Here is a 19,611-nt window from a genome sequence, read left to right on the forward strand (position 1 = left end):
AGGAGGGAGTCGGAAGTACACTCCAAGTGGAGCATCACTGGGAACTGCGGGATTACAGCAGTCATGCCCTTAAAAGATGTACCTCTCACTAAGGGCGCAGTGCAAGATAGTGCAGCCTCTGGAGAAGGCACATTCTAGCTCTGCACCCCCCCCCGCCCCCCCCCCCACTTGCCATCTCGATCCCGTGACGCTCCCCCCCCCCCCCCCCCCCCCCCCCCCCCCCCCCCCCCCCCCCCCCCCCCATCTCGATCCCGTGACGCTATCAGGCCGGCGCACTCCTGGCCCAACTTCCGTTTCCTGTCCTCGGTTCGGCTTCTGCAGAAACTTCGCTCCTGGGTGGAAAAGGGGCGGGCCCGCAGAAGCCGCGCAGGCGCACGGCAGCCGCTGCAATGGCGGTGCCGGGCTCCTTGAATAGGTATCTGCTGCTCATGGCACAGGAGCATCTGGAGTTCCGCCTGCCGGTGAGTCGTCCTGGGGTACCCGACGCAGAGACCCGCACTCCCTCGCTCGCCGGATTGGGGGTCTCTGGGCAGCCGCGAGCGCCCGGCTTGGGGCGGGGGCGGGTGAGGTCGCTGGTGGGATGAGATAGCTCAGGGGACCTTTCTCCAGGACCAAACCAAGTCATTCATTTCTCTGGACGTGAGCCTGGCGCCGCAGTTAAGCAGGAGAACCTGATCAGGCCCCCCAGGACTCCTCGTCTGACCGAGGACACAGACGTCCCATGAGGGCGCTCAGGGGAGTGTGAGAAGTATCAGAATATGAAGTTCAGGCATGGTAGAAAGCTTGAGGGTGGTACTTGATGAAGTTGGGAAACAGCTTTTTGTTTATTCAAGAAACGTTTTCCAAAGCGGGTGTAATCGCGTGCTCCGGGAGGCGAGGATGTGCTGACTGACAGCCCTGCCTTCAAAGAGCCTACTGTTCATTTAGGCTAAGGGCCAGCAGACACCTAAGCACAATTGTAACGTTGTTAAGTGCAGTGATGGGGTGCCCAGTAAGGATAGATGGGAGCTTTTAAAAAGACAGTCTTGTTCACCGAGGGATGGGGGCTTTCATGGTGGCCTCCGTGAAGAGGTGACATTGAACGACAGGATTTTTTAGCTGGGCCGAGGAAGTAGGTACACTAGAATTATAAACTGTTGTTCATTTACTGGTTACCAGTTACGTGGCAGAGCGTGGCCAGGAGAGAAGTAGGTTGATGGACCAGAAAAAGCAGACTTGAGAACTCTATAACTTGGAAGCGGGATTAAAGAGGTTAAAAGAGGCAGAGTTAGATTGTTTTTAATAGAAAGCAAAATGAAGGACAGACTTGGGAGGAAGAAGACTTGAGACTGCTTAAGAATCAGTTGAAATGTTAAATGTTTAAGAAATTAACCTAGTGGTGAGCAATAAGGACAGGAGAGACTTGCAGTGTGGGAGATGGGAACAAATCTAGACTTAGGATAAATCTTTGTGATTGTTTTGCATAAGAAAACTACGAAAAGGTGGGATTTTTTTTCAAGTGTAAGTTCTGAAAGTGGTGAGACAATAGAATTGAAGAGATGGTTCACTGGTTAGAACACTCACTGCTCATCCTGAGAACCCAAATTTGATTACCAGTAACCCTATCAGGAAACTTGCTCACAGGTATCTGTAACCCTACTATGGGGAGAACCCACACTTCTAGACCATCAAGCCTTTCTTAGTTTTCTAAGTGTACACAGGTTTTGTGTTTGTTTGTTTGTTTGTTTTTGAGTGGTGGGCCAAGTACAAATGCTTGGAAGCATTGACATTAAAGGAAAACTGGAAGAGGAGACCACTCATCATCCCAAACATTAGAGCCTCAGACACAAGGAGAGAGTGAAGGTTTAGAGAGCAGAAATGAATAGTGTTGAATGCATGTACTTTGGGGTTAAAAAGGTTACTCTCTGAAAAGATAAAAGTGAGGAAAGGGAAATAAGGCAGACTTCACGAATATCCGAATATGAGAGGGGAAAGGACAAGATTAGTTACTGTTTGAGGGGACTAGGGAATAGACCTGCCGAGAGAACAGAGCTTCAGTCACCACCATCTTATTGCCATGATATCTACATTTCTGTGTTGAGCTCGGCTTAGGGACATCCTACCCCAGATAGCTGTGATAATATACATGGGAAGGAATGGAGAGTCCAAGGATGTGGTAATATTTAGGAGATCTGAAAATCAAATTATAGTTTTACTCCCATGTTTCATAATGTCTCCTCTTCAAATTTGTGTTATTCCTGTAAAGAAGCCTTCGGGCTACCTTCACTGATTTACCCATCGTCTGTACTAGTTTGTGATTCATTCACATGTTTGACTTGAACTTACCCCTCACACACACACACAAACACACACACACACACACACACACACTCACCTCGTCAGAATATTTTTATTCTTTAAAATTTCCATACAGATTGTTTTGATTGGATTCACCTCCAATTCCTCCTAAAACTCATAACTTTCTAATGCAAGAAACAATCTGATGTATAGCCAAAGGAAAACTAGAAGTAGCATTTGTTGTCAAATCTCCCATTCCTTTTGGTTTGGAATGGACAATTTGATGATGTGGCTCTCTTTCTCTGCTGACGGCTTTGGGCTGGGTGTTAAGATCTGGCAGGGAGGAGAGGAGAATGTTGGCAGCCAGCAGCAGGGTCACTTAACTTCTCCTTAGTTCCTTTCGCCATAGGGCCAATGTAGAGGAATAGAATTCATTTGCTATTGAAGGAAACAAATTTTCAGTGTTAAGAGGCAAACTCTTTGTATAGTCATTCTGTGTTTGTCAGTCCAAAGAGATTCCTTCAAAGAATCTCTGTGTTATTTGATCAGATTTCCCCTTTGCATGTGTGTTACATTTAACATCTCTACTGTGGGCAGGTGTGGTGGCCTACTCCCGCAATCCTAGCCTTTGGGAAATGGAGGCAGTGAATCAGGAGGTCACAGCAGCCATTGAGACTCTATCTCAAAAAATAAGCACACAAAAATAAAAGACTCACTGTATTAGTCCTTTCTAGTTTTATTCCTATTGGGAAAGGAAGTTAACCATGTACTTATCCATACAGAATTCACAATTATGGTCCCCTAGCTAATTATTTCTTTTCCAAACATCTTAAAATTATGTTTAATAATTGATTTTATTTTGCTTAGTTGTTTGTCTTATTTACTAACCTATAGCATCTGTAAATGTTTTCTCCCTCTCCAAACCAGGACAGGACAGTTTCTTTTTGCACCTTCTATATAAAAATTTCTCAGAAATTGCTTAATCATGGTTAGGACCATACAAATCTCCTCAGAGCTACACATTCCAATTGCCTGATGTTGAAACTTCAATGCCTCAAGTAGAGATCAGCCTACGCTTTTATTTCTATTATTAGACCTGTTTTTCTTAGCAGGCTGAGTTTAAAGTCGCTCTTCTTGGTGGTGTGATGAAGTAGCTGCCAGAAGTAATCACATGGAAGAGTTTTGTTTTGACTCCTGGCTTGAGAGAGTATAGTTGAGGCATGGTGGAGTGGCTTAGTGTGTGGCAGGATCGTGGGGAAGCAGCCTGCTCACTTGACAGACCGGAGAAAATGAGCAGGTTGGAATCATCCTCAAATCCTGCCTCTTAGTGATGGACTCAGTCATCCCTGGCTCCACAAGCCAAGGGCTGAGGTTTAAAACATTGAGGGACATTTCTTAAATACACAATAACAATATGTATTTTCTCTGTATTTTCGATACAGGAAATAAAGTCTTTACTATCACTTTTTGGAGGCCAGTTCATTAACAGTCAGGAAACTTATGGAAAGGTAAGATGAATTTTTTTTTTTTTTTCTTTCAAAGGAAATAGGTATTTATTTTGGAGCCTATTTAAGTGACCATGGTCTGGGAACACAGATTCAGGCTACCCCAAGTTTCATGTTCCAGTATGGGAGCTTCATAGTTTCAGAGAACAAAGGAAGCCAGAAATCAGTCCTTAAATCGAAGTCTTCTGTGATGGCAATTCAGAGTGACTCCTTCCCTATGCGAAGAAGGATGGAGGGGAGAGTATGGATACGATGCGTGAGAGAGCAGCGCTGTGCTTGCCCAGGTTCTGACAAGGGGCTGTAAGGGTGGAGCTTACCAGTTCATTTTTGGGGACAGAGGACTAAGAAACCCCTGCTGATACATCTGAAGCTTTCCCCCTTAAATAAAATAATTAAAATTAGTAGCAATGTATAGACACTATGACTTTACATCACTGTTAATTCTCAGGATGCCTCAGACCACAGCTATCCAGAAAATGGGTGACCAGGGTGAGCATGGTGGCGTACCCCTTAATTCTGTCGCCTGGGAAGTTAAGACAGGAAAGTGACAAGTTTGATCCTAGCGTGGGCCACTTAGTGGGACTTTGTCTTTGAGGGGGGTTGACATAGTTTGGTTTCTGTTGTGGTGATAACACTAGGACCAAAATCAAGTCGTGGAGGAAAAGATTGATTTGGCTTTACAGCCTGATTCTAGTCCATCGTGGAGGGATAAAAGGGCAGGGACCTGGAGACAGGAACTGGAGCAGAGACCATGGAGGAATGCTGCCTACTGACTTGCTCACTTGCTTTCTTACACACTTCAGGACCACTTGGGATGGCACAGCTTCCAGTGGGGTGGGCCCTTCCATATCCATCATTTCTCAAGAAAATGTCCCTGAGATCTAACCCCCTGCCAGTCTGATGGAGGCAGCTAGGTGTGTCAGGGAACAAAAAGCGAACCATATGGAGAGCAAGGAAAGGGGGAAGGGAGGTGAGATTTAGTAATTAGGGAATAAATCAAGGCAATATATTTACTTAGAAGTTAAAATAATGATATAAGGAGTGATTAGTAATAACAAAACTTCCAGTAATATATGTCATATATGCATTAGTTTTCTAGTCAAACTTCATAAAGACAAATGAAAAGTCATCTTAATCCAGATGTTGCATGCAGGCTTATAATTTCAGCACTTTGAGGTGGAGGCAGGAGGCTCTTGACACACTGAGTATGAGGCCCGTCTGGAATACATAAATACATAGGAAGTAGGTTTTTATCTTTAAAATTAAATTTAAAGTGTACTGACATTTTCACTTATACAGTCATTTATAAGAGTTTTCTTACAATGTAATTTATTAACAGGTTATCTACAAGTAACTTATCATTTTCTTATCCGAATGATTCTTATTTTGGTCAGAGTCAGATCAGGCATTTTTACGTGACACATAGGAATTTCTCCCATTGTCTTTCTGAATCAAAGTGTATTAGACCTTGGAGCCTTTTAACAATTTGCATGCTTTTTTTTTTCTTTCAGTCTCCATTTTGGATTCTTAACATTCCCTCTGAAGATATTGCCAGAAACTTAATGAAACGGACAGTGTGTGCCAAGTAAGAGAAACCCCTTGTGTTGTGCTGCATGCCATACACGGGCTCACAACCACTCTCTGTTCTGTGCTGGGGAAGGAGGTAGAGGCTGGGAGGGTGGTTGTGGAGGGGGGATCATCTTAGCCTGAGTTACATGGATTTACAGAGTCCCCTTCTGGAGCTGAGGTGACGGACGCTTGCATGTGCAGTGGGAGGACCCTGGAATGACATACCCTTACATAGAATGAATATGGATATGAAGGAATGTTGCACTTGGTGTCACCGAGTCTTACAAAATCTAAAACTGCTTTCCTCATTTTCGATTTTCAGTTGATCAGATTAGTAAATTTAAATTTTTAAAATGTGGGAACTGTCATGAAGTATATTTGTTAGAGAAATGAGTTCTTTTTTTTGAGACGAGGTTCTCTGTGTGACTCTGGTTGTCCTGGAACTCACTTTGTAAACCAGGCTGGCTTCAAACTCACAGAGACCCACTTGCATGAGTGCTGGGGTTAAAGGTTTATACCACCACTGCCCAGTTAAGAAATGAATTCTAACAAGCATATTTTTTAATAAATTGTTCATTGATCATTCTTGTTTCTAGATTTTTATCTTTAACCTCCCTTATTTCCTTTTTCTTTAAATTTTCTTGATTGACACTTAGTTGCATTTTTCCCTGAATATAATGGCAGGTTATTGAAATATTTTTCCTTAGATTTTGTTTTTAATAATGGAGTGAAAAGAATATAGCAATGTTTTGTAATGTTATGGTATGACGGTCACCTCCATATTTATCTAACTTTTTCCTGTTGAGAAGGATGCATAATTCTAAATCTAATTTCTTAAATTTCAACTTGTTAAAGATCTTATTATTAAATATAAATGACTAGAAAATGGAAACAACAACAAACATAAAAACGACTATTTGTATGCCACTTTATTTTATGGTTGTTTGAAGTTTTTGAATTCCAGAAGTAAGGGATATTACATTTAAAATAGCTACTTGAGTACTCAAAACAAATATGTTGAAAGCTCATTTCTTTTGATGCATATGTTTGATAAGTAGTAAAAGGAATAATTGTATAATACTGTAAAATATATAACATTTTCCTTTTAGTTGTTCTTTATTTCTGTGGTTGAGCTACTCCTAAAGAAACTGCTAAGTAAGAGTAGCATTACTTGCTTTCTCTAAATTCAACAGAAGAGGAATTCACTTTCAAAGATAGTATATGCAACCTACAGATAATTACACTAGACTTACAAGGTCATATTAAAAACATTAAAAACAAAATTTTCTGAGGTTAAGTTAGGATTAAAATTGTTTTAGCAAGGATTTTTAGGAGATTTATTTGTGTATTTTTATTTTATATACATATCTGTTTGCCTGAATGTATACATGTGTGCAGATGCACTCAGAGGCCAGAAGATAGACTTGGATCCCTGGAACTGTAGTTATCGGTGGTAGTAAGTTGCTTGATGTAGGTGTTGGGAACCAAATTAGGTTTCCTGCAAGGGCAGCAAGCTCTCTTAGTCACTGAGCAATCTCTTCAGCCCCTTTAAAATGGAATATTTTGTATATTCCACAAAATGAAATATATATCAAACTCTTGGTACTCACTTTATTAGAGCTCAATGTTTTGAGTTACGTAGAAAATTTTAACAAATGATAACTAAATAGTAATGATAGGGTTTTTTTTTCTGCTTACCATTCCCCTTTTGAATGGGGAAAGTGTTGAGAAAATTTTTATTTTCTGCACCTTTTCTTCTAGTGCCATGCGATTTTGTTGCAATGTTTGTATTATCCAGTATAGTATATAGTAAAAAAGACATAGGTTATAGCTCAGTGGTTGACAACATGCTTACCACACATAAAACCCTGCGGTCAGTTCCTAGCCCCCCTCAAATATATACATATATATTTATGTATGTGGATAAATGCTGAAAAATTGGAAAACCCCTAACTTAATGTTGGATTTCCCATCTTTCATGTCAGGTTCAGCTTCTTTGTATGGTTTGGGGTTATATTGTTGTTTGTTTCCAGCATACGCATTTCTCATGAGTAAATGAGAAAACATGGCCAATGATGGTTTTATTGTAGCAAGCATAAAGAACTAGCAAAATAACTATTATGTATTGCTGTGTGAACTAAGTTCTTTACTGAGGTTAGTACCAACCATTTATTTCCTAGGTCTATATTTGAACTATGGGGTCATGGAAAATCTCCCGAGGAGCTGTATACTTCTCTTAAAAATTACCCTGTGGAGAAGATGGTGCGTAGTGAAATGTGATTTTATGTAGGCATGTGTGCCTGTTCTGTAGGATGCATACGCTTACAAAATTTATCTGCTTCTATTTTAGGTTCCATTTCTACATTCAGAGTCTACGTATAAAATAAAGATTCATACATTTAATAAAACATTGACTCAAGAAGAAAAAGTCAAACGAATAGATGTAAGTGAAATTAGCTGAACTGAAATACACTCTAGATGTGGATATATGTGAATGTGTAATGTCTGTTAAGGCTTCTATGTTGTGGTGTATATCTTGTGTAGTTGTGACATCAAACCCGCACAGCATGTATTACTAGATAAGCACTGTTTCCTATGATTCTTTTTTATAAATTCTTGTAGTACATTAGAATTTGCAGGCCGAGGCTGCTTGTTCATTCGCGACTGCCCAAACCTGGAATAATCACACAGAAAATATATTAACTGCAATACTGTTTGGCCAATAGCTTGAGCATATTTCTACCTAGCTCTTACATCTTAAATTAACCCATTTGTATTTTTTTTTTTTATTTTACCATGAAGCTTGTGGTTTACTGGCAGGCAGGAGGGATGTCTTTCTCCTCCAGAGGCTGCATGGTGTTTCCCTGACTCTGCCTACTCTCCCTCTCTCTCTTTCTCTGTTTGCATTTTCCACCTGACTTTACTCTGTTAAGCTGTTGGCTGAAAACAGCTTTTTTTATTAACCAATGACAATAAAACATATTCACAGCATACAAAAGGGAATGACACACCACCTCCCCTTTTCTATCTAATAAGAAAGGAAGGTTATAACTTTTAACATTCAACAAAATAGTTATCAACCAAGAATTACAGTTACAGTACTTAGATCTACTTTATCTTTTATCATAACTAAAGAAAACTATAAGTACAACTATCTAGTTTTCAACTCCATCAAAGACCCCAGAAGGATATAATATCACCTAAGTTAACAGGAAGTACATTGTAAGCAACTTCCAAAACTCTAGAATTGACAGAGACATCTCGCTGCCTGGACAGTCACCCAAAATTCCTCTGTACTGTTAGGGCATCCATCTTCAGCCTCCAGGCCCAAAGTATCCAGCAGACTTTTCCATGAAGCAGGAAATTTCAAAGAGAGTTCCACCTATATTGGCAGTTTGTCAGTCACTTTCTTCTGTGTCCTGTTTCTAGAATGTCTGGCACACTCTTTTATGAAGCAGGAACCCCAAAGAACTGTCTCACCTTTAGGCAAGTTTAACAGTCGTTTTTCTGTGGGTCCTGCATGTCTAGTTCATACAGCATAACATCAAGCAGTCCAGGCAAAAGCAGTTTCTTGCCCAGATGGCTAATCAACTCAATGAGGAGCCTCTTCGATGCCTATCGTCCTCTTGAAGTAATTGGTGCTGCCAGGAGCAGATGTGTCTCATTGTCATGAAAAGTCCTAAGTTTTTAAAACATTTTAAATACCATAATCTGTAAGTCTTTGAAAGATTTGAAAAATAGCTACCCTGAAATAAATCTCTGTATATCTAGAAAACCTAACTAACATGATTACAAGCTTAATTTTATAGATGACTATCTATTAACTTGTATTTCTTAATTATGCATTGCATTTTTAAATGAGCTGCACTAATACAATATTTTAATAACAAAATTGACCTTAAATTTGTATCAATTAGACCAAGATATATATCAGTGCAAAGTATTCATCTCTATAGCATATCCATCTTTAAATGTAAACAAACATTTATAAACAATATTTGGGAATTTGGGCATAGTTCTATCCTAACTGCTTCCTGCTTTTTGTTGGGCTAAGAATTTTTGGTGGTTCACAGATACCTTTCAGGGCTTCTTGTTCCATCAAATCACATTAGTCTGAAAGGAATCCACAGGTTCTCATCTTTTTTGGAAACAAAAGCAGACCCTCTTTTTCCAAAGCAACATATTTTTAGACCCAAATTTTGAAGTCCAGATACCTTTAAAACATATATATTGGTTTAGCTTAGCAGCCCCCAGAATCAAATGTCTCTCTGTATTTAGCTTATTCACAGTCAAAAAATTAAAAAAAAAACCACAATATTATACATAATTCAGACTCTCTGTGTGTATTCCATCTTTACATGGCTTATTTTTCTTAACTCTATTAGTTTTTCTGCAAGTTTTATGGTTATTATCTTTACTCCTTTAATGACTGTACCCTTTTATATTATAAGTGTCTATACTCTTTTTCCTCTTTCCCCTAAACCTATGTACATTTATCCAACACTGTGACCCATTTAGAGGTCCTTTTTATTTTAATTTGTATTAATTGTGTGTGTATCTGTAATTAATTTTTGACCAGGAGCGCTTTTTTAAATGTTAAGCATCATGGCTAAAACTAAGGCTGCTTTGCCTTTGGCTCCACCTAGTCCAACATGACAGAGGTTCTTTCAGCTCCAGCTTTGCAAGCCATGCTCACAGCCCCATTTTGAGACACACAGTGGGTCTGTGCTGCCATTAATCAATTTGTAGAACTCTGCTCACAAACTCCATTCAAATTATTAGTCTCCTGAAAGAGTTGGAATCTTCCTTCTTTTATGCTGAGTTGGTAAGCCTTTTTTTTTTCTATTTTTTAAATTGATTTTATTGAGCTATACATTTTTCTCTGCTGCCCTCCCTGTCTCTCCCCTCCCCTTCAACCCACTTCCATGGTCACCATGCTCCCAATTTACTCAGGAGATCTTGACTTTTTCTACTTCCCATGTACATTAGATCCATGTATATCTCTCTTAAGGTCCTCATTGTTAATTAGGTTCTCTGGCATTGTGATTTGTAGGCTGTTTAATTTTGCTTTATGTATAAAAGCCACTTATGAGTCATGGTGCCTCTGCTTGCTGACATCAAACAGCCCATCTGAAAAAAGTCGTTCTTACCTCCGTTCTTTTGTGTCTAGAATTCCTTTCCAAGCTTTCTCAGGTTTTATGTGGATGTAGTTGACTGCATTGATGCCATTCTGTTTGGCCATTCTCTTAAAGGGTATTGACTGAAGGAGTTTCCAAAGCAAGAATTACCTTTTCTTTTCTTTTTTTTTTTAGGCCCTTGAATTTCTGCCATTTGAAGGAAAAGTGAACCTAAAGAAACCACAGCATGTATTCTCTGTTTTGGAGGACTATGGTTTGGACCCAAATCGCATCCCTGAGAATCCACATAATATTTATTTTGGTAGATGGGTAAGCAAGTTCTTTCCACCTATCTTCTTTCTTTGAAAGCTAAATGCAAGGTGGGGATGGGGGATCAGTGGTAGAGCTCTGGTCAAAGCAGATACCATGCCTACCTTTGTATTTGATTTTTTTTTTGTTTGTTTGTTTTTTTGAGACAGGGTTTCTCTGTAGCTTTGGTGATTTTTTTTTAATATGTAAAAATGGAAGCAACTGGAATCAGAACTACTTTATTTTTAAAATTGCTGAAAAGCATGTGATTATAATTGGTATTTTTCAGAGATTCCTGTGAAACATACGGAGCTTGTTAGAGACACGACCTAGGAAATGGAGGTTACACCTGATGGTGGAAACAAGATTTCCCAGAATGTCAGGGGTACTGTTTTAGTGAGACAGAGAGAGGGCAGAGTGCTGGGCTGGTGCAGTGTCTCTCATGAAAACCTCAAACCTGTGTCTTCCATTCTGAGGGGAAATGGAGTTATAGAAGTGCCTGCTTACTGTCGTGAGGCTGGATAGGTGAATGACAGCTGAGAGCCATGTTATGGATGCTTGTCATTTCAGAGAAAGAGAAAAGGGTGGTGAGAAAACTCAAGACCATGCCCTTGAATAATTATATTTAAATTTGATTCCTACTTGGTTTGAAAGCACAAAGTAGGTGGAAAGGCATTAGAGAAGTAAAAAGATTGACTGTAATGGTCTCAGTCCTGTGATTTTTGAAGGATTAAGTTTAGAACAGTAATGAGTGGGAAAAAGTTCTCATTAGCAAGGTGCTATCATTTTTATTGTGAATAATTATCTTGAGTCTGTTCTGTATAGCTAGATTAACTTTAAAAAAATCTCTGATCTAGATTGCAGATGGGCAAAGAGAGCTAATTGAGTCATATAGTGTCAAAAAGAGACATTTTATTGGAAATACAAGTATGGATGCTGGCTTATCGTTCATCATGGCCAACCATGCAAAAGTGAAAGAAAATGATGTTGTCTTTGATCCATTTGTTGGAACAGGTATATAAGTCTATTTGTTACACTAATGCATAGATTTTGCTTATTTATAGCAGTGAAGGTTATAGTATGCTTTGGATGAGAGATTGACTTGACAAACTTTTCTTGTGTAATAGCTCATATTTAACACTTTGTCATTTGATGGATGTGACTAAAATATTGTGGGTTTTATTCCAAGTAAGCCACTGGGGGGAGCATCAGGCTTATTTTTTCACAGATGTCTTGCAGCATATCATATCTTGTAGAGATGTATAGAATCATAGTATTTATTTAATTGGGAGAACTTTTACGGAAAGAATAAAAAACAAAGCAGAAAATACTCATGCTTTTAAATAAATAGCCATGTATTTGGATAGAGGAAAAACATATCTTTGATTCTGTTTGTGGGAGTTTTTGAGTAAGTGTGAAACTAAAGGTGACTAAGTCTCCATAGTCTCGAGACTGCTTGCTGACACCAAAACCCACGTTCTTCTGAACTTCGCTGAGATGCTCTCCTTTTTAAGTCTATGGAAAGCCTGAAATTCCAAGTTGAATTCATCTGATTCTGACGTTTCCCTTTTCTCAGACTGCTTTCTTGTTTGATGTAGCCCGTAGGCAGGCAATACTCTTATTTACATTTTATCTGACAAAACCCCCTGTTGTTTAGTTAGTGTCACCACAGCCATCTTGGGAGCAGTGGAGATGCAGGGTCAGTGCCTGTTGAGTCTGTGGGTCAGTACTATATTGTTCTCTAATCCTGATGACAGCCAGCATGAAGACACTTTGAAGTCTTCCTGAGGAAATTGTGATGCAAGGGGAGGCTATGTGACATGGTCAGGGTTACCCAGTATATCGCTTTTGCCATCAGACTCCCGTAGTTCATGTAATTGTTGCTTCTGCAGAACTGTCTCTCTCTGTATAAAGTTTACTGGCCACTACTTGCACCTAAATTAACTTCAGGAGTGTGGCCAAATGTGATTAGGAAGAAGTGGCATCTGGTCTAGAGTTCCTAGGGGTGGAAGAAATTTTTGTAATTTGTTTTGAGCTAATTCACCAGTGCACTTTCTGGCATGTTTCCGTGGACCCCTCTCTCAGTATGCTAGTTTGTTCTTCTCTACCTTCATTTCCCTAAACACATTCTCACATTTTGAGCTTGCTAATGGAACCAATATCAAGTTTACTTACAAATTATAAGAACAAATAATATCCATATATCCAATCCCAGTTTAAGCTCTTGTTAATATTTGGCTTCTTTTACCTTATTTTATTTAATTTATATTTTTTCTTGAATCATTTGAAGGTTACATTTACTTTGTTTTTTAAAAAATTTATTTATGTTTGGCCTTACATGTAGTCTGTTGACGGTGTTGGATCCACTTAGAACTGGAGTTACGGGCAGTTGTGAGCCGTCATGTGTGTGCTAGGAACTGAATTGGGTCCTCTGGGAGGTCAGCCAGTGCTCTTAACCCCTGAGCATTGCATGTTTTACCTTCCTCTCTCAAACACATCAGTATATATTCTTAAGAAAAAGAATTATATATATATTTGCATTTATCTATTTATATTCTGCAGTTGGGTGTTGTGTTTTACTGTTAAAATCATTTTGATTTGGAACATTTTTAACACTTTTAAGATTAAAATAGTTTTCATTTGAGTGGCTTGAATTTCCTTAGAATGGATTATTCATTCCCACTAGAGATGTTGTGTCCTTAAGGCTTGCATACCCTGCTTCTCCGCCTCAGTATTAATACTAATTTTTTTCAGCATGGTACCAATTGAATTTGATTTCCATATGTGATGATTAGTTACTGTTATATTTTATATTCTTGCAGTTAATCTAAAGCATTTGTGGGAGATACATTACGAGTTTGTAAATATACTGCTCCTTATCCAGGTGTCTCTTCATCTTGTCAAGTCAGATTTAGCATCCAGTGTCAAGATTCTTGTTTCAATCAGTCTTTTCCTTGATGATTTTTCCACTTTAGCACTTCTTCTCTTTCTGTTGCTAATTTCACTTATTATCAACAGGAACTACTAAGTCTGTCCCTTTGTGTCAGGTGATGTAAAAGTCCTGATCCCCTTCATTATTAGCTATTAGCCATTGGGCCAATTCGCTGTGAGCCTGGCTCTGCCTACCCCTTTCACACCGAGTCTGTCTTTGTGACTTGTCACTTTTTTTTCCCCCTTAGAGAACTTTTAAAATTGTCATAGTAGGGGAGGAAAAGGATTGTGCTCTTGATGCAGTTGAGCCTAGGAGTATTGTGAAATTCCACTTCACAGCAGTCGAGGTGCTGGCTACCTTGTGCGTGGTGAGGGGTAAGGATACCTGGCTCCCTGCTGTGCACGGCTCCCTGCTGTGGACGGGCCATCTCACTACTCACACAGAAGAGGAAGGTCAAGTGATAGGTGAATCTTTAGAAGATATACCACGAAAATATATTCTCACAATCCGTGTTTATGGTTTAGATTTGGCTTTAGGATATAAGTCAGTTTTTGACACTTCTAACTTTAAACTGGTTATAACCCCTAATTTTGAACAGAAACCTTCAAGGGTCATTGGTTTCCTCATGGAACTGATTCACAGACAGCTTGTGTCCTGGAAAGGACTAGACGAGTAGCCCTGTGACTTCTCCAAGCCCATAGGTTTTCTATCCTCTTTGATGATGGTTTTACCTTTGATTTCCATATATTAGATTAAGGTCTCTTTTGTTGTTGTTGTTTTTAATTCAAGTGTGACTCTTTTAATGGTCCAGACCGAAATGTGTGCAGTTTCCCAAATGAATTAATATTGAACTAGTCATGGCTGCGGTTGTTCTCAGGGCTGCAGAGCAGGTTGATATCTTTTCTTGCTGAAACATCTTTCCCTTTTCTTTTAGACAGTTTGCTGCTGCTTGGAGTTATATTCTGACCTGCAGAAATGCACTTTTCTTTCTGTTTTGGCAAATATATTCTCATTTAAGTCACCTTTAAAATATTACATTTTTTCATTTTCTGAGTAGAGAGGAAACATCCCATTGGGTCCACTCTCGGTGGTCAAAAAGTACACTATTAAGGTTAGCATGAAAATATACAACAACTATGTTGGTGTGAACTATTATGAACTGGATACATAGTTTTACCTAATTTGCTTAGTAAAACAATTTGCTTCTATTTTATCTAGCTGGTATGCTAATAAACTTTCTGTTACTATAACGAAATACATGATAGAATTTACAAAGAAGAGAGTTTATTTTTTGCTTTTTACTTTTAGGTAGGCAGACCATTGCTTGTAGGCTCTTGTTTGATGTCAAGACAGTGTTAAGGGACACAGAGTAGAATTGGCTGCTAATCTCATAGCCAAGAAGCAAAAGGAAGGTCTGGGTTCTATAATCCTCTTCATTAGAGTAACCCTGTTGGCTAAAGGCCCTTCTTCTAAGCCAGACAGAGTTCCGATAGAACCACCATGAGGACCAACACTTAAGCATACTCATCTGTGAAGGGCATTTGACAGCTAAATCTATACCAGTAATTTAGTCCAATATAAACTAGTGTATTTTTTTAACTTCAATTGGTGCTGACCTAGACGAGATACTAGAGTATAAAGAAAAGCATATATAGTGTGAGTTTACTTTCCCAACAAGGTGACTTTGGACAAAATTCTTGTGTAGATTGCAGTTCTGTCATTGTAAATTGGCCATAGTAATATGTTATAAAGATTGAGGGAGGTAATGTATGCATATAATGTTAGAATGTTATTTGAAAACTTGTAGACCTTCAGTGGACTATGCTACTATCATTATTTAATTTTTATTTTTTATGGACTTGGATACTTTTTGGTAAACATGTTAGATATAGCTAATACTAAATGATGATGAAGAGTTTGACTATGAACTCATTTTCTAGTCCCCTCTTGGGTTGATTTCCAAAATATTTGTAAACTGCTGCTATTGCAGCAGCAAAGGGATTACAGCTTAAATTTGCAAATGTATAATTTTTTTATAATTAAAATGATTGAGATGAGTTGTGTTCACTATTTTATGTGGCCTAGAGCTCTGAAGCCATAGCTTTGACTTTTCTCAAGTACTAAGAGTCCACCCAAGGGAGATCCTAGGTGCAATGAAAATCCTACTGCTCCTTTTGAATCTTGTCATTTCAAGAATGACAGACTGCGGTCCAGGTGAGGATGGTGACTTGGTCCTGAGAGGAAACTGTAGGATGGAAAAGAGGACTGGGAGGTAGTTCTCAGTAGATCATTACAGTGTTTTCTGCGTTACAGTAGTTCATAGTTCTTTGTAGTTTCTTTTCCTAAATCCTATAGTTGGTCTAGGTGTGTTGCTGTCTTTGGCAGTATTCTAGTGCTAGGACTGCTAGTTCATTTAGAGAATTTAGAGTCCTTTTTTTCAGAGGGATAAAACAGATAGAGTGAAAAGTAATGGCAACAGAATTGCCAACCTCTTTTTCTTTTACCCACCCCTCTAGCAAAACCAAAGACTAGTTTCACATTTCCTCAGTTTCAAAGCTTTCCCCTTAGCCCTCCAGAGATGAAACTCATAAATTAAGTTATATAGTATGGAATAAATTCCACTCATTGTATTCTTTTTTTTTTTTATATTACATTAACCTTAAAACAGTTACTGTGTAAGTAACAAGAAACTGAAACATTGAGTGTTAGTCTACCTCCCGTTTGTGGTATTCATATTTTACTTTGGATAGCGAAAATGGGCGAGTCGTTCTCCTGCCTTCTCAGCACAGCACCCTCTGTTTTTACTGCCTATCTGCCCGAGAAAATTCCACGGAAGGTATAACAAAATACGAAAACTGCTGTAACTGAAAGAGCAATAGATGCCTGATAGTGATTATCCAGTGAACAATTCAGAGAAACCAATTGATTATAATTTTATTTTTAAAAAGTTAAAAGCTTAAAAAGCCACCAGGTAACAGGTGAGTCTAACAGCTTATTCATCTCCTTTCAGCAGTGTACTGTAAATTGAGTCTTCTCAAAAGTCCCTCTAAGCAGTGGATAAGGTTCTGTTTAAGGAAGCACAGGGAAGCTTTTCTGTTCCCATGACTACTAGTTCTTCTAGGTGAGTATCTGCCTTGATGGGCAGAATTGTAGCAATGCCTTGTGATTAGGGTGAAGTGACCTTGTGAGGCTCACACGCCTCACACAATACTTAGTACTTTTCTGACTACGGGCCATCCCGTCTCTAGACCAAGAACTAGGAGGTCTCTTTTACACTGCATCTCACAGATGCTTCAGGGGTTAGCGTGAGAAGACCTAGGGTTTGCTTTCTACTGCGCTTTGAGGCCAGCATTCATCAAGGGAAACAGTAGGAAACTAGTTAGTGTATTTTTGGAATACTCCTCCCTGACTATTTTTAAATTGCTGTAGATATGCAATTTGTAAATCTTGACCCCATGAAGGCATTCAACATCATATATTTTAGAGGTTACATTTTAAAAGGGTGGGAAGGAAAACCCTAGAGTTTGCCCTTTGTCCAAGGTTGTGTGCAACTTATAGTCTAAAAGCGAATTTCTCATTTCCACTCCGCTGTCATCTTTCTGTATTGTAATTGGGGACTGGTCAAGCACGAAAAGCATTTTGAATTTGAGTACATAAAAATGTGGAGTTTAATAAAAAATAATTACTATATTTTATTTGAGTATGAAATTTTCTGAAAATTTTAAAAATATTTGTTTTTATTTTAAGGCATTTCATTTTTAATTGTTAGAACTTTTCCTTCATATTTGAACTGGTCACATCTGACATATTCCTTAGTCTGGTCAGTTTATATTGGAACATTATTTTTACTTTAGCCATAGCACTGTTTAATGGAAAAATGATATTAGCTGGATAGGTTACTCAGAAATTCATATGTGTAGTGTATACTAAGAGATAATTACATGACAGGCCATGTTTTAGCTTCTAAAAGTTAGTATTGCATACGTGAAATATGTTCACTTTAGTTTTCTGAAATTCAAACCCAGTTTTTAGTTTATTTTAAATCTTTGTGTTTACAGACCGGCATGTTCACATTGAAAAGGGAGCAAAATGTTTTTTTAATAATCTAAGGTAATCTTTCCAGGTGGGCTCCTGATTGCGTCTGCTCACTTTGGCGCTTATGTGTGTGGGACGGACATCGACTACAACACGGTTCATGGCTTGGGTGAGTAGAACTTACAGTGTTGACGTCTTTGTTGTTAAGCCAAATGGTCCTTTAAAATAATAGTTTTATGTGACATTCTAGTGTTTGAAGCACAGCATTTTAGTGTAATTTTACCACAAAGCTTCCTTGAGTGTCTCCATTTTATGGCATTATTACTCAGGGTGTGCAAGGTAAACTAGAAGATTATTAAGATGAATAGAAAAACATCTCACCATCCCCAGTCAGGAACTTGTCATCCTAATAAGAGAAGTTTTGTTTTTTCTTTTATGTTTTTTAAATGGCAAACTGAGTTGGGCAGTGGTGGCGGACGCCTTTAATCCCAGTACTCAGGAGGTACATGCTGGCAGATTTCTGTGAGTCTTGAGACCAGCCTGATCTACAGAGTGAGTTCCAGGACAGACTCCAGAACTACAGAAAAACCCTCTCTTAACCCTGGTTCAGTTCCCAGCATGCACATGGCCGCTCACACCTGTCTGTCACTCCAGTTCCAGGGCTTCTGACACCCTCACATACATGCACACAAAATGAATGTAAAAATAAATTTTAAAAAAGAAAGAAAACATAGGTAGTCTCTATTTAAGATTATCATCATTGATTTACTTGGCAATCATGCTGTGAGTATAGGTTGGATTAATATTTAGTTTTTGAATAACATTTAAAAATTTAATTTTTTTTTTTGTGATCAGGACATGCTTGAAACACTTGAGGTGTCTACAAATGTAAAGGTTCTGCCTTTAAATGAGGGTAACTTGAAACATGAGCCACTTTGATTTTGTGGCAGTTACGGAAAATACCTAAAAATTGGAAAGCTTCACTAATGGTCTGTGATTGGATAACATTAAATCAGAGTGAAAAAAGTATATTTCTCATAATGGGGTAGTATTAAAATTACCAAATAAATTCATGCTTTTGAAATTGTTTGCCTCTGTGCTAATATTCCTCTATTGTATCTTGAATGAGTTCTTAAACAATTTCCTTCATGCAGTGTAGGTTAAAGGTGAGGTTTTATTATACTTTCTGTTGCTGAAGCTGTTGTGTGCAGAATTAATAGCTTGTTACACTATGTCTTGAGTCTTAAGGAGCTTATAGTTTTGAATATTTTTCATGAATGGGCGATTTAGAAAAAGATACTCTTTGTCTCAGACTAAGTAAAATGCTGGGACTTGCTCTAGCTTATTGCGAGTAACACAATACATTGCTTTAAGGAAATTATACCACACAGATTTTAAGACATTTTTTTTTTATTAAAGTCTTGAAAAGTTATTTCATACCCTTAAGTCTACCGGGAGTAGATTTCTAGTTGAGGAGAGTTTCTTAGGGAGTATCCTGTTGCTAGGTATGTCCTTTGCTCCCGGTTTCTGATCTCTTAGGTTATACAGTATGGTCGTTTCATGTTTTTTCCAGTTGGGCAGCTAGAAGCCTTTCCTGTCAGTCTTATAGGGTCCCTTTAGCTGTATTTTCCTTTTGCCCACATGCCTGGAAACCTGCTGTCTGCTTTCAGTCTCACTTTCTCATCGTCTGTGACCTTGAGCACCTGTGCCCACCATTTAGCCCAGAACGCCCACAGTGGCTCTCTGTTCTGCAGTGTTGACTGTCATGAGCCTTCCTTCTTTCCGGGATGTGTTCTCACTGGGTGCTGCTTTTACTCTTCTGACAGTTTTATTTCATTCTCTTTAAGACCAGGGTTTTCTTTCATTT

At 38.7% G+C, this 19,611-nt stretch overlaps 1 protein-coding gene across 3 annotated transcripts in view; it reads left to right on the forward strand.

Moving 5' to 3' along the window:
• The first annotated feature begins 307 nt into the window (after positions 1–307).
• The window catches only part of Trmt11 (tRNA methyltransferase 11 homolog), a 45,117-nt gene continuing 25,813 nt past the window's right edge, over positions 308–19,611 (forward strand). The window contains exons 1-8 of one of the 3 annotated variants that reach the window (XM_050138125.1): positions 308–461; positions 3,720–3,785; positions 5,294–5,367; positions 7,532–7,613; positions 7,702–7,794; positions 10,664–10,798; positions 11,635–11,791; positions 17,833–17,913. In XM_050138125.1, the coding sequence (XP_049994082.1) occupies positions 390–461; positions 3,720–3,785; positions 5,294–5,367; positions 7,532–7,613; positions 7,702–7,794; positions 10,664–10,798; positions 11,635–11,791; positions 17,833–17,913 (760 nt within the window). In that variant the 5' untranslated portion in view covers positions 308–389. Of the gene's footprint in view, positions 462–3,719; positions 3,786–5,293; positions 5,368–7,531; positions 7,614–7,701; positions 7,795–10,663; positions 10,799–11,634; positions 11,792–17,832; positions 17,914–19,611 lie in introns of those variants that run through there. The other 2 variants (XM_050138127.1, XM_050138128.1) reach the window with 2 other exon arrangements.

Source organism: Alexandromys fortis, unplaced genomic scaffold, assembly GCF_014885135.2.
Source record: "Alexandromys fortis isolate MF-2015 unplaced genomic scaffold, M_Fortis_MF-2015_v1.1 scaffold_14, whole genome shotgun sequence".
In the NCBI taxonomy this organism is placed as follows: domain Eukaryota; kingdom Metazoa; phylum Chordata; class Mammalia; order Rodentia; family Cricetidae; genus Alexandromys; species Alexandromys fortis.